The sequence below is a fragment of the Mustela nivalis genome, assembly GCF_964662115.1.
Source record: "Mustela nivalis genome assembly, chromosome: 11".
Classification (NCBI taxonomy): Eukaryota; Metazoa; Chordata; class Mammalia; order Carnivora; family Mustelidae; genus Mustela; species Mustela nivalis.
In genome coordinates this window covers 111,105,237-111,117,401 of record NC_139030.1, presented here as the reverse complement: position 1 = coordinate 111,117,401, position 12,165 = coordinate 111,105,237, and the positions used below count along the sequence as shown (strand labels likewise).

The following is a 12,165-nucleotide window of genomic DNA, read 5'->3' as shown; positions in this document are numbered from 1 at the left end:
TTAACGCTCTGAGCCACCCAGGCTCCCCCATACTTTAATTTACAAATATTTTCTTAGCCAACGAGCAAATCTGTTGATTTTTAATTTGCTTTTTATTTTTTATTTATTTATTTTTAAAGATTTTATCTATTTATTTGACAGAAAGAGATCACAAGTAGGCAGAGAGAGAGCAGAGAGAGAGGGAGGAAGCAGGCTCCCTGCTGAGCAGAGTCTGATGCAGGACTCGATTCCAAGACCCTGAGATCATGACCTGAGCTGACGGCAGCGGCTTCACCCACTGAGCCACCCAGGCGCCCCCTAATTTGCTTTTTAAAAGTTTTCTATGAACACAATGCTAACCCCTTGACTAAACTCTTCACATAATCCTCAAAATCCCCCCTAATGAATTATATACCAGGAACCCCTTTCCACAGATAAGGAGACTAAGGCCCAGAGAAGTTAGATCACTTACCTGGAATCACACAGGTCTGGGGCAGGACCAGGTTTCTCTCATTCTAGAACAGAAGCTCTAACCATTACAGCTCCTAATCTGACTGTCCCAATTACCTTCTTCAAATGATATCATCTCACCCACTTCATCCCCCTCACCCAGAACTTTCTCCACTTCTGTGAAGACTGAGTGACCCATTATTTACATCTATTCAAGAGAGAAATGAAGGAAACTCACTAAAATATATGAACACCATCAACACACAGCTGTGCTGAACTGAATGCATGAAGTCTGCCAAAATAAAATCCCCAAAACACACCCAACTTTGGAATATCTACGCTGGCAAAATCCATAGTAGCAACATTCCCCCAAGTGTACAAAAGGATGAGGAGGATAAATGGCCCACGGTCAAATCAGTGTGGGGGAAACTTAAACCAATGTAAAGTAAGTTTCATTGCTACATTTTTTGTATTTAATATGCAAATATTAAATGTAAACATTTAAAATACAATGAGCAGTTTTCTTACATGATTAACCTTTTTTTTTCATGGAATATTTACCTCTTGGAACTTGTATTTTGCAGACTACATTTTTTTTTTATTTTGTGTGTGGGGGTTAGAGATTTTATTTATTTGACAGAGAGAGAATCACAAGCAGGCAGAGAGGCAGGCAGAGAGAGAGGGGGAAGCAGGCTCCCCACCAAGCAGGGAGCCCGATGTGGGACTCGATCCCAGGACCCCGAAATCATGACCTGAGCCAAAGGCAGAGGCTTAACCCATTGAGCCACCCAGGTGCTCCTTGCAGGCTACATTTTGGAAAACACTTCAGAGCCTTCATAAACATTGTGAGAAATGAAAACTTTCCTCTGAGGAAAAACCAGTACCTGGTACATAGGAGGCATCCCAAAAATGTTTAATAAGCTGAATGAGCAATTCATCATTCTAGTGATGCAGTCCTGCTGTGACATAAGCCTAGAGCAAGCTGCACTGTCGATACCCAAATCCCAATCTTAGATCTTTCATTATATGTAACATCCGCTGCCATCAAACCAGGTTGCAACCAAAGAGACACCCAAGAAAATATCCTACCTGAAGCAGATCATGATTTTTTTTGACATCTGACTTTCCTCTTTATCCCCATCACATAGCCTTCCCACTCCTAAGATTTTCATCAATTTCCAGCTAATGTTGAATGCCACTGAATTTAAATTACTGTAACCCAAATAAGACACCAAGCACAATATAAGCAAGATTCTTAGCACCAAACAGCATTTCATAAATGCGGACTACTCAAGCTTCACTCAATCCTTCCTGACTTCAAACTGGGTTGGTCAATTCTTCCACATGGCAATACTCTATTCTCTCGCCTTCTATGATACCTTCTCCTTTACATCTTCAATTATTATCTCTAAGCGCCTGGTTCAAACCTTCATCTGTATCTTTACTTCTCCAGAAGCCCACGCCCCTATTTCCAATTGCCTACTAGGATAACAGGAGCAACGACATGTGCCCCATGATCAATTTGGTAAAAACCAAATTTACCAACATATTTCTCCCCAACAAATCTCTCTCCTCCTCTGTTCCCTACAACAGGTTAAGGCATCACCATGTTCTCAGTCAACAAAGCTCAAGATGTTGGTGCTCTCCCTGATTCCTACTTGTTCCCCTCTCTGCCAACAAGCTGAGGCAGTTACCAAGTACCAGAGAATCCATTTCCAAAATGACTCTCTTATCTATTCACCCTGTTCGATTCCCATATTGTAACCACGCAGGATCACCACAATCTTCCTTCCTGGCAGATCTCCAGAACCTCTGCCTGACAGTCTATCCTTCACACTGCCATCAGAGCAATTTTGCTAAAACACAATTTCAATCTTGTCCCTGTCATTCAGAAATGGTCTATGACTCCTTATCAACTTCAAAAACATCCACAGAGTCTCTCCACATCCGATCCTGGGTAAACTCTCCACGCCCATCACTGCTTCGCACTCCGTATAACAGACACTCAGAAAGCCCTGAATGTAACCTCCATTCTCCTATGTCACCATTCTTGCCACCTAGAACAAGCATACTGTGCACCAGAAAACAGACTCTTGGAGCCTACAGACTCAAACATTAGGGCCACAGAAGGACTGCGTGGGAAACGGCCTACTTCTGAAGGGCATCTAAAAGCCAACACTGGGACCAAGACAATTCAGCCCTCAGGCCCTGAAGAAGTTCGGTTTACCTCCCTTCCTTGGGTGCAGTTTGTGCCTTAGGTAACCACAGTCCAGGTGAACTGGATTCCGTCTTACCGTTCTCCTCTACCTGGGGGCTGACGTGTAAATGTGAATCAGCAGCATGTTTTATGTTCTCTTTCCAGGAAGCTCCTCAGTTCCTATGCCTACGTACTAAAATATCAAGGGTAGGAAGGGGGACTCCAGTCTTTAGTTGCTCGTCTCCACTCAGGCCTGAGACGCATTCTGCGATCGGTACCCAACACCCACTCTACGTCAGCTGCAAGGGAGCGCAGCAGGGAAGTCTACGGAGCCAGACTTGACTCAAATCCCACTCTATTTACCAGCTGAATGACACGGAGGTATATTACACAGCCTCTCGTCCCTCCACTTCTAACCCATTAAATAGGGGTAAGGCCATAATCCCTTAACCAAAAACCCTTGGGTCCGGATGTGTTTTGAAATCCAGAAAATTTTCTAGATTTTGGAAAGGTAACACAATATGTATTAAAGAAAATAAAAAATCCCAAGTGGAACCTGGTCAGCACAATGCGATAAAATGCTTTAACACTTCTGCATCAACTATGAACATCTGCACTTGTTAGAATAAAGAAAAAAGAGCTTCAAGGACGTTCAAGTCAGATTTTTGTCACAAAATGCACTTATCACAAACTAACCACAAACCTTTGATTCTGAGGTTTCAGAATTGCAGATAAAAGATCTGTAGTGCCGACTCTACAGGACCACAAAGAGAACCAACTGAGCAGTACTCACCAAGTGCTTGGAAGAGGACGTGACCTACAGTAAGTGCTTATTTTTATGTGCAAGGCGCTTGTCAGACTATACGAGAGTACTTAGTCCGTCTGCATTGCTTTAAGAAAAATATCACAGACTGGAGGGCTCAGCACAACACGTCTCACAATTCTAAAGGCTGGTAAGTCCAAAATCAAGGGACCTGCTAATTCAGTGCCTCATGAAGTCCCTCTTTCTGATTCACAGAAGGCTGTCTTCTCACTGCGTCCTCCTCATCAGGCAAAACAGGTGAGGAAGCTCTCCGGGGTGTCTCTTATAGAGTCACTGACCCCATTCATGAGAACAGCACCCTCATGACCTAATCATCTCCTAAAGGCCCCACCGCCGAATACCATCGCATTGGGTATTAGATTTCAACATATGAATTCTGGGATGGTACAAAGACTCAGTCCATAGCACAGAGAAACAAAAATGAATAAAAATTATTTCTTCCTCTTAAAATGGTAAACTAAAAGTATCTCTGAAAGGGTACCCAAGGCATCTAAGCTCCGAAAGACTATTTTAAGTACAACTGTAGCTAGCAGGTATGAAATGATTACACGCCAAGCACTAGATTTTTAAATGAAGTATTTATTATTCATAAGCACTCTAAGATAGGTATTATTATATCCACCTTATAATGTCTAAAAAGAAGTTGAGAGAGATGAGGTAACCTACCAAAGATTAAGTAGTAGACCCATTACGTAAACCCAAGCATTCTGACTTGAAGGTCCATGCTCTTATGTATAACCTTATACCATCTCCTAGTTATGTGTCAAGCCTTGACACTATAAAATTGGGAACCATGGCGCATGAAGGACAACAAAATCTGCCAATATTCCTCTACTTCCCCAACAATGACATTTTACATTACACATCATAATCTAACAATGCCAACAAAACAAAATGCAAACTTACCAAATGCTGCAGTATGACATTAGTCCTGTTCAATGAATTAAACCTGAAACAAATGTAGAATACAATATCTCAGTGCATAAACACCACATTTCCTTTTGTTTTAGCCTCTTCTAAAAGGTATTAGGAAAAAAGTGAATTTGAAACAAAAATGGGTAGAGATTCTTTTCCCCTTCATTCTGTTCAAGGTATGTCCCCCCAAGACAAATTGGAAACCATGATATAAAGGAGAAAGGACTTCAAAAAAAAAAAAAAAAAAAGGCAGCTGAACACGAGGTGGGGGAGGTGGGAAGACTGCAATTGCTCCCAGGGCCTGGAGAAAACTTTAGGTTAGACTCCACTAGAGTTCCATCAGTCATTTCTACGTCTTCCTCCTCTCCCTCCTCCAACTCATCATCACCTTCACCCCCTTCATCATTTGTCAAGAACCAAGCAGCACTGTAACAGATTCGGCCAAATACCATCTCTGATGACCTTCCCTGAACTCACCTGCACCCCCATCAGATCCGCAAGGGGCGCCTGGGTGGCTCAGTTGGTTACAGGACTGCCTTCACCTAAGGGCATGACCCTGGAGTCCTGGGATCGAGTCCCACAACGGACTCCCTGCTCACCGGGGAGCCTGCTTCTCCCTCTGACCTTTCCCCCTCTCATGCTCTCTCTTAAATAAATAAAAATAAAATCTAAAAAAAAAAAAAATCAGTAAACCAGAGTAAACTCATGCTCTCTCTTCCTGATGACTTTACTCTGCATCTAACTTTACCATTCTGTCAAATCCTTTCTAGAATTCCATTTGATTCCAGTGGACTTTGAAGACGGATCACCACTCTGATTTGGATGAAATTCTTGGGAAAGAGCTTTACTTTCAAAGTAAGGTTTTCTATCAAAATAAAGATCTATTCTGTAACCTCATTTAATATCTTAGAATTCTGTCACTTCAACTCCTGTCAAATAGTGCACTGCAGACACTGGTGGATAAGTGACAAATGTTAACCCAAAAATGTAGGATCTAGGAAATCAATTCCAACGTCTTCTTGAAAAAAAAAAAAAGGTAGTCAGCAGAGTTATACGTCTGTTCTGCTTTCAAAATCTCATTGGCTTGTTCAAGTCTACTGCATTCTGTACGTCATTAATATATTCCACTGCTCCTTGCTGTTCTTTTTCTGTGGTGATGGGCTCCACTGAGGTTAAAGGTGAGTTCCTTTTTACTGACCTTGGGGTTGGCGGTGGGGAGGCAAAGGCTGCAGGCAGCAACTTGGTCCAGTCACCTCTAGTGACATTTTATTAACGGTCATCTATACAAAACCATTACAAACCCAACAAAAATGTTTATTTAAACATATTTAAATAATACTTACGGAAAATAGTCATGATAGAAATTACAAAAAGAAAGCCAAAACTATAAAATAAACGTAACACCTCTAAGTTTGTTTCAAAAGTGTTTGGCTAGGCATACAAAGCTTGGGACACAGCTTGGCAAAAGTGATTAGTAAGAACAGAAGTCAAAATGGTAGAAGGTGGGGGAAGCTGGGAAGGGGCAGGAGGAAATCTGGAGTGGTAAAAATTACCTCTATCCAGATGATGGTTACAGGACTGTATACATATGTGCAAAAACTAACTGAGCTACAGACTTCAGAAGAGCACTTTTCAGTACTTCGTGAACACTACAATTAAATAAGTAAAAGCAGTGACTAGAAGGAACATGAGGAAGGCCTCTGAGATGCTCATACTTTTTTCTTTTTTCGAAGATTTTTATTTATTTATTTGACAGACAGAGATCACAAGCAGGCAGAGAGGCAGGCAGAGAGAGGAGGAAGCAGGCTCCCCACTGAGCAGAGAGCCCAATTGGAGGCTCGAACCCAAGACCCTGAGGTCATGACCTGAGCTGAAAGCAGAGGTTTAAACCCACTGAGCCACCCAGAGGCCCCATTGTACTATATTCTTTTCTTGATCCAGGTGCCAGCAAAATGGATAGGTTTGGTTTGTGAAAATTCATCAAATTGTGTTTTTATGCTTTAAGCTTTTTTAAGATTTTATTTATTCAACAGAAAGAGTGCATGAGAGCACAAGCAGGGGCAGCAGGAGAGGGAGAAACAAGCTCGCCACTGAGCAGGAAGCTTGATGCTTTGGGCTCCATCCCAGGTGGGATCAAGAAGTGAAATTTAAGATTTTTGAAATAAGGTCAAAGGTGGAAATCTGTAGCAGCAGCCTGATTAAGGACTGTGCATGGGGTTTGATACATATACTACCTGAGGGAAATTATAAATCACCAAAGCATTAATTTTTCAAGGATACTTTGAGATCTGAGGGGCAACTGTTTAGCTGAGGCACTAAAAAAAAAAAACAATATAGGGTGCCTGGGTGGCTCAGTGGGTTAAAGCCTCTGCCTTCGGCTCAGGTCATGATCTCAGGGTCCTGGGATCGATCCCTGCATTGGGCTCTCTGCTCATTGGGGAGCCTGCTTCCTCCTCTCTCTCTGCCTGCGTCTCTGCCTGCTTGTGATCTCTCTCTCGGTCAAATAAATAAATAAAATCTTTAAAAATAAAACAAAAAACGTAATATGCCCATTGTCACCATTGTAACCACATTTTAGGTGACTGAATTTATGAAAATATTTGTAATACATCTCTCCAGAATTCTTTTTACCTTCTTATGTTACCTTTAAATTGAATACTACTATCCCCCCCAAAAGGAAAAACACTAACTTGTTTAAATCTGTCACTTCACATTTCTAGACTAGCATATTTTGAACTTGTCTTACCACAAGTAACATACTTATTCTAGCCCAGTAATTCCACAACTTGTCTGCACATTAGAATCAACTGGAAACTCCGGTAAAACATTCCAAAGCCCAGTTCATACCCAAGACCAATTAAATCAAACTCTGGGGGTGGGGCACAGGCATAAATAAGCATTTGTTTGAAGCTTCCCCAAATGATTCAAAAAAGTTGCCATTAAAATCAGTATTTTAGGGGCATCTGGGTGGCTCAGTGGGTGAAGCGGCTGCTTTCGGCTCGGGTCATGATCTCAGGTTCCTGGGATCGAGTCCCACATTGGGCTCTCTGCTCAGCGGGGAGCCTGCTTCCTCCTCTCTCTCTCTGCCTACTTGTGATCTCTCTCTCTCTCTCTGTCCAATAAATAAATAAAATATTTTTTAAAAAATCAGTATTTTAGGGGCGCCTGGGTGGCTCAGTCGGTTGGGCCTCTCTACCTTTGGCTCGGGTCATGATCCCAGGGTCCTGGGATCGAGCCCCACATCAGGCTCCCTGCTCAGCCCGGAACCTGCTTCCCCCCTCTCTCTGCCTGCCTCTACTGGTGATCTCTGTCTGTCAAATAAATAAAATAATTAAAAAAAAATTTTTTTTTAAATCAGTATTTTATGAAAAAATTAAACTGAAGTGACAAATACTAGCTTATTTAGGGGTATTCTCTAAATAGGGATTTCATATAGGCTTTTAAAATGTGAACAATATTTACCCTCAAGCACCATCTTTTTTTAAAAAGATTTTATTTTTTTATTTATTTGACAGAGAGAGATCACAAGTAGGCAGAGAGGCAGGTGGGGAGTGGAATGGGGAGGGGAAACAGGCTCCCCGCTGAGCAGAGAACCCAATGTGGGGCTCGATCCCAGGACCCTGAGATCATGACCTGAGCTGAAGGCAGAGGCTTAACTCACTGAGCCACCCAAGCTCCCCCTGAAGTACCATTTTTAAAAATTTTTTGAACTTAAAAACTTCCAAAAAGATAAAACTGAATTAAGAAAGAAAAATGTAAGCACTAATTTCTTTAGATCCAGAATAACTCTGAACTCCTTAATGAGACCAGTACCCAAATGCCAGTTCAATGTCTTATCAGCAGTTTAAGCACCACCTGTGGCACAGAGAACCCAAACCTAGCTTCAAGTTCTAGTTTCACTCATGAGATAGAATTGCAGCTCATTCAAAGAAAGTTAATGTACACCTACAAAGTGCAAGTGCACAGCACTGTGAACAGAATTTTAAAGATCCCAAAAGCTCTGGACCAATTGCTACAAAATAGAAAAACCTAAGTATAAGCATGTTCCTTACCAGACTCCATATAATCACATTAATTTTACTTGTTCCAATTTCTACTCAACCGTTATCTAAAATCTGGTATTAACATCTCAAAAAGGTATTTGACTATTGAGTCCCAAATAATTCTGAATTGAAGGGCTTCTCTTTCCCTCCTGGTGGCTCCAGCACTGCCATCTGGTGGACACGAAGAGGACATGCTACTACTACTAATTTACTAAATCACTTTATCAGACTTCCTTCCTCCAGGTGGTGCTCAACTTGCCTGCTGGGAGGAGCTGTTCTCAAAGTGTGGCACCTGGACCAGCACCATCAGCATCCCAGGGGCACAAGTCAGAAATGCACATTGTCAGCCCCACCCCAGACCTACTGAATTCAAAACTTCGGGGTGAGCCCAAAAATCTGTGCTTAACAAACCCTCCAGGTGATTCTGATACATGCTGAAGTTAGAAACAACTGTCTTAGAAGGATGAGAACACTAGGATTTAGGAGATTTCCGCAAATTAGTCAATAAATCACACATGAGTTTACAAAATTAAACTCTTCATGGAACTGTTTAAGATGAAATAATGAAAATAGTGCTTGGGGTGCCTGGGTGGGTCAGTGGCTTAAGCCTCTGCCTTCGGCTCAGGTCATGGTCTCAGGGTCCTGGGATTGAGCCCTACATCGGGCTCTCTGTTCAGCACGAAGCCCGCTTCCTTCTCTCTCTGCCTGCCTCTCTGCCTACTTGTGATCTCTGTCAAATAAATAAATAAAATCTTTTTTAAAAAAATAGTGCTTAATGAAGATTATAGCTGAAGTAGGCAAGGTAGAAGGTGAATAGAACAGAAAATCAAGCCCAAGACCAAGAAATTCAGGCATGAACTGATGAACAGCAGCTGTAGAAACACAGGAATGATTTCTTAGGAGATATTATGAAGTTCAAACTCAACGGAAAGGAAAAAAAAAACTCGCTAAAAACAATTATAAGAGGTCAAGCTTGGATAGCTAAGAGACTACAGGTACTGAAAAGGCTGGCCAGGAAACGAGCTGGTCTGTAGAATGAAATATGAAGTCCATTTTCAGTTTCTTGAGACTGTATTGACATAAATGGAAACATTCAACAGCAAGTGGAGAGACCGGAGTTTGAAAGAGAAGTCAGAACCGAAGCTAGGTCACAAAGTCAGGCACAAAGATAACCGCTGAGGTGTAAGCACGTCTCACCCGTCCTTGAGGAATGAGACAGCTGTAGCTGAAAACCAGTGGCCTGAATGCTGCCCGGGTCTACTAATGTGCTTTGTCTGGTCAGCAGTGTTTTAAAACTAGACATTTAAGATCAAGAGATTCACCAAAAAATTCAGTTTCCCAGAAAAAATAGTTACAGAAAGCTTGGGTCTCCATTCTACAATGGCACCATGGCCTGCCCGGGATGAGAAGCCAGCCTCCTGCGACAGAGACTTTCTCTAACTCACAGGTTCCGTACTAGTCCCCACCCTGCTGATGTCTAGCCAGCATTGCTCAATGCTTCCTTCCTAGCCTCTGCCTTCGGGTCCGTGACTCCTAACCCAGAACAAAATGTAAGAGAATCTAATACTGAGCTGGGGAAACAACAGTGTAGGAGAAGAGGAGGCAGCTCCAGGAGCAAGCGCCGAAACAATGCCGATGCCGAACGCCGGAGTACGGCGGGCCACTGGAAAGATCGACCTCTTGGAAGAGCCCCCCCCCACCCCGCTCTCACTTCCAAATCTCTCTCATACTTGTATCTTCCCTTCAGGACACTTATCGGGAGCTTGCAACTAAGTATCACCTTTGTTTAAATATTGGTTTCTCGTCTGCTTTCTTTTGCGACTTCAAAAGTCTTCGTGAGAAACAGTAGCAAGTAGCCAGGTTGGCTACAGGGCCCGGGAAGGGTCTAGAACTCCCAGAAGCTAGAGTATAACCCTAAGCGGTACAGAATCCATGAAGCAAAGTCAGGCCGAGTCTTTGAAGCAGGACTAGGAAGTTCTCAGTAATTCCCTAAGGAGGCGGACACCTCTAAGAACTTCTTAGCACGAGGACGGCGGCCGTGAAGTGGACTTCAGCAGGACGGCCGCAGGCACGGGCAGAAGCGACCCGACTCAGGAGTGCACGAGTCAGGCTTCCGCAAGAGGAGCGGCTGGGAATCGGGATCCGCAGGAAGGGTCCCGGGCGGAGGCTGAGCGCGGGAGAAGTCCGAGAACTTCAAACACCTCCAACAGCTCCCGGACGCCGCAAGCCCCGACGCGTGCGGGTCACACTCGGGTGCAAACCCGCAGCGGACGACCCGTGCAGGCGGCGGGACTCGCGCCCGGACAGACGCGACCAGAGAACCCGAGAGCGGTCTTGACCTGGGACGGCTCCCCAGGACGCCGGGAGCTGCAGGGGCGCCGCGACACGTACGAACCGGTGGAGCCCACGGGGCAGGGCCAGAGCGCGCAGGGACACAGGGTTCCGCAGGCGTCCGGGGCGGCTCAGCAGCGTCCCCGCAGCGCAGGCGCCCGACCTCCGCGCACACCGCCCCGGGGCCGCCGCCGGAGAAGCCCCGCGCCCGGACCCGCGCCGGCGGCCGGCAGACGCGCGCCTCGGGGCCGCCCAGAACCGGCCTCGCACGCCCCGCACGCCGCAGCCCCGCACGCCGCAGCCCCGCGGCCCCCACGCCGAAGCCCCGCACGCCGCACCGCACCGCGCCGCGCCGCGAAGGAAGGGGCGGGGCGCGGCGGGGCGTGCGCTCGGGTCCGAGTCGTGCCCCCGACGGCCGCCGGGGACTTCGAGGCCGGGCCGTCCCCCGCGGCGCGCGACCCTCTGTCCTTCGGCGACAGCCCGGGAGCCCGCGCTAGGCCGCTGCTCGCTCACCCGGACACGAGCCTCCACGTCGGCGACCCCATGGCTCAGGAACCCGCGCGCGGAAGGTGCCAGGGGGCGTTCCCCCGCGGGATCTCGCGATCTCGCGTGGTCTCCCATCAGACCCGCCCACCGCCGCCCGGCTCCGCCCTGCGCCGCGGGACACAGAGGACAGGTCCTCCAGGCGGCCAGAGAGGCCCACGACGGGCTTTCCGCCCCGCCCCCTCGCCGGCGGCGCGACGCAGAGGGGCGGGGCGAGAACAGCTGCGGGCGGAAATGGGGGGAGGGCGGGAGAAGAGGATGGAGGTGGGGCTTGGTTAGGGGCGGGGCTTTGGCGAAGGCGGAGGCAGGGTGGGGCCGGGGCGGAAGGAGCGGCCTGGACCGGAGCCTGGAGGACTGGGAGGAAAGAGGTCGCTCCAGGCTGGGGCCGGTGGTTGCCTGGTGCGTTACACATGGGACTCTGCTCGGCTTTGGCTGCGATCGGGATCTCAGGATCAGGGTTCCAGCCCCTGTTGGGCTCACCTCTCAGTGGGGGGTGGGGGGGTGCTCTGGAGAGTCTCTCTCTGCCCCTCACCCCTCTATCAAATAAATAAATCTTTTTTTTTTTTAAGATTTTATTTATTTATTTGACAGACAGAGATCGTAAGTAGGCAGAGAGGCAGGCAGAGAGACAGAGGAAGCAGGCTCCCTGCTGAGCAGAGAGCCCGATGCGGGGCTCGATCCCAGGACCCTGAGATCATGATCTGAGCCGAAGGCAGCGGCTTAACCACTGAGCCACCCAGGCGCCCCTCTATCAAATAAATAAATCTTTAAAAAAGAAAAAATATATATATTTTGTTCCCTAGAGGCTCTGTTGGGCTAGACCCGACCAGCAGGCATTGGCATGAAAGACTGCTTGAATTTTAAGATTTTTTTTAATGAAAAAT

At 46.1% G+C, this 12,165-nt stretch overlaps 2 protein-coding genes across 2 annotated transcripts in view; both read right to left on the bottom strand.

Moving 5' to 3' along the window:
• Nucleotides 1-11,769, bottom strand: part of HIBCH (3-hydroxyisobutyryl-CoA hydrolase) — a 93,471-nt gene extending 81,702 nt beyond the window's left edge. The window contains 2 exon segments of the mRNA XM_082690544.1: nucleotides 11,252-11,401; nucleotides 11,403-11,769. Of these exon segments, the coding sequence (XP_082546670.1) occupies nucleotides 11,252-11,401; nucleotides 11,403-11,693 (441 nt within the window). The 5' untranslated portion in view covers nucleotides 11,694-11,769.
• Nucleotides 1-12,165, bottom strand: part of SLC40A1 (solute carrier family 40 member 1) — a 747,507-nt gene that overhangs the window by 685,003 nt on the left and 50,339 nt on the right. The window lies entirely within an intron of this gene.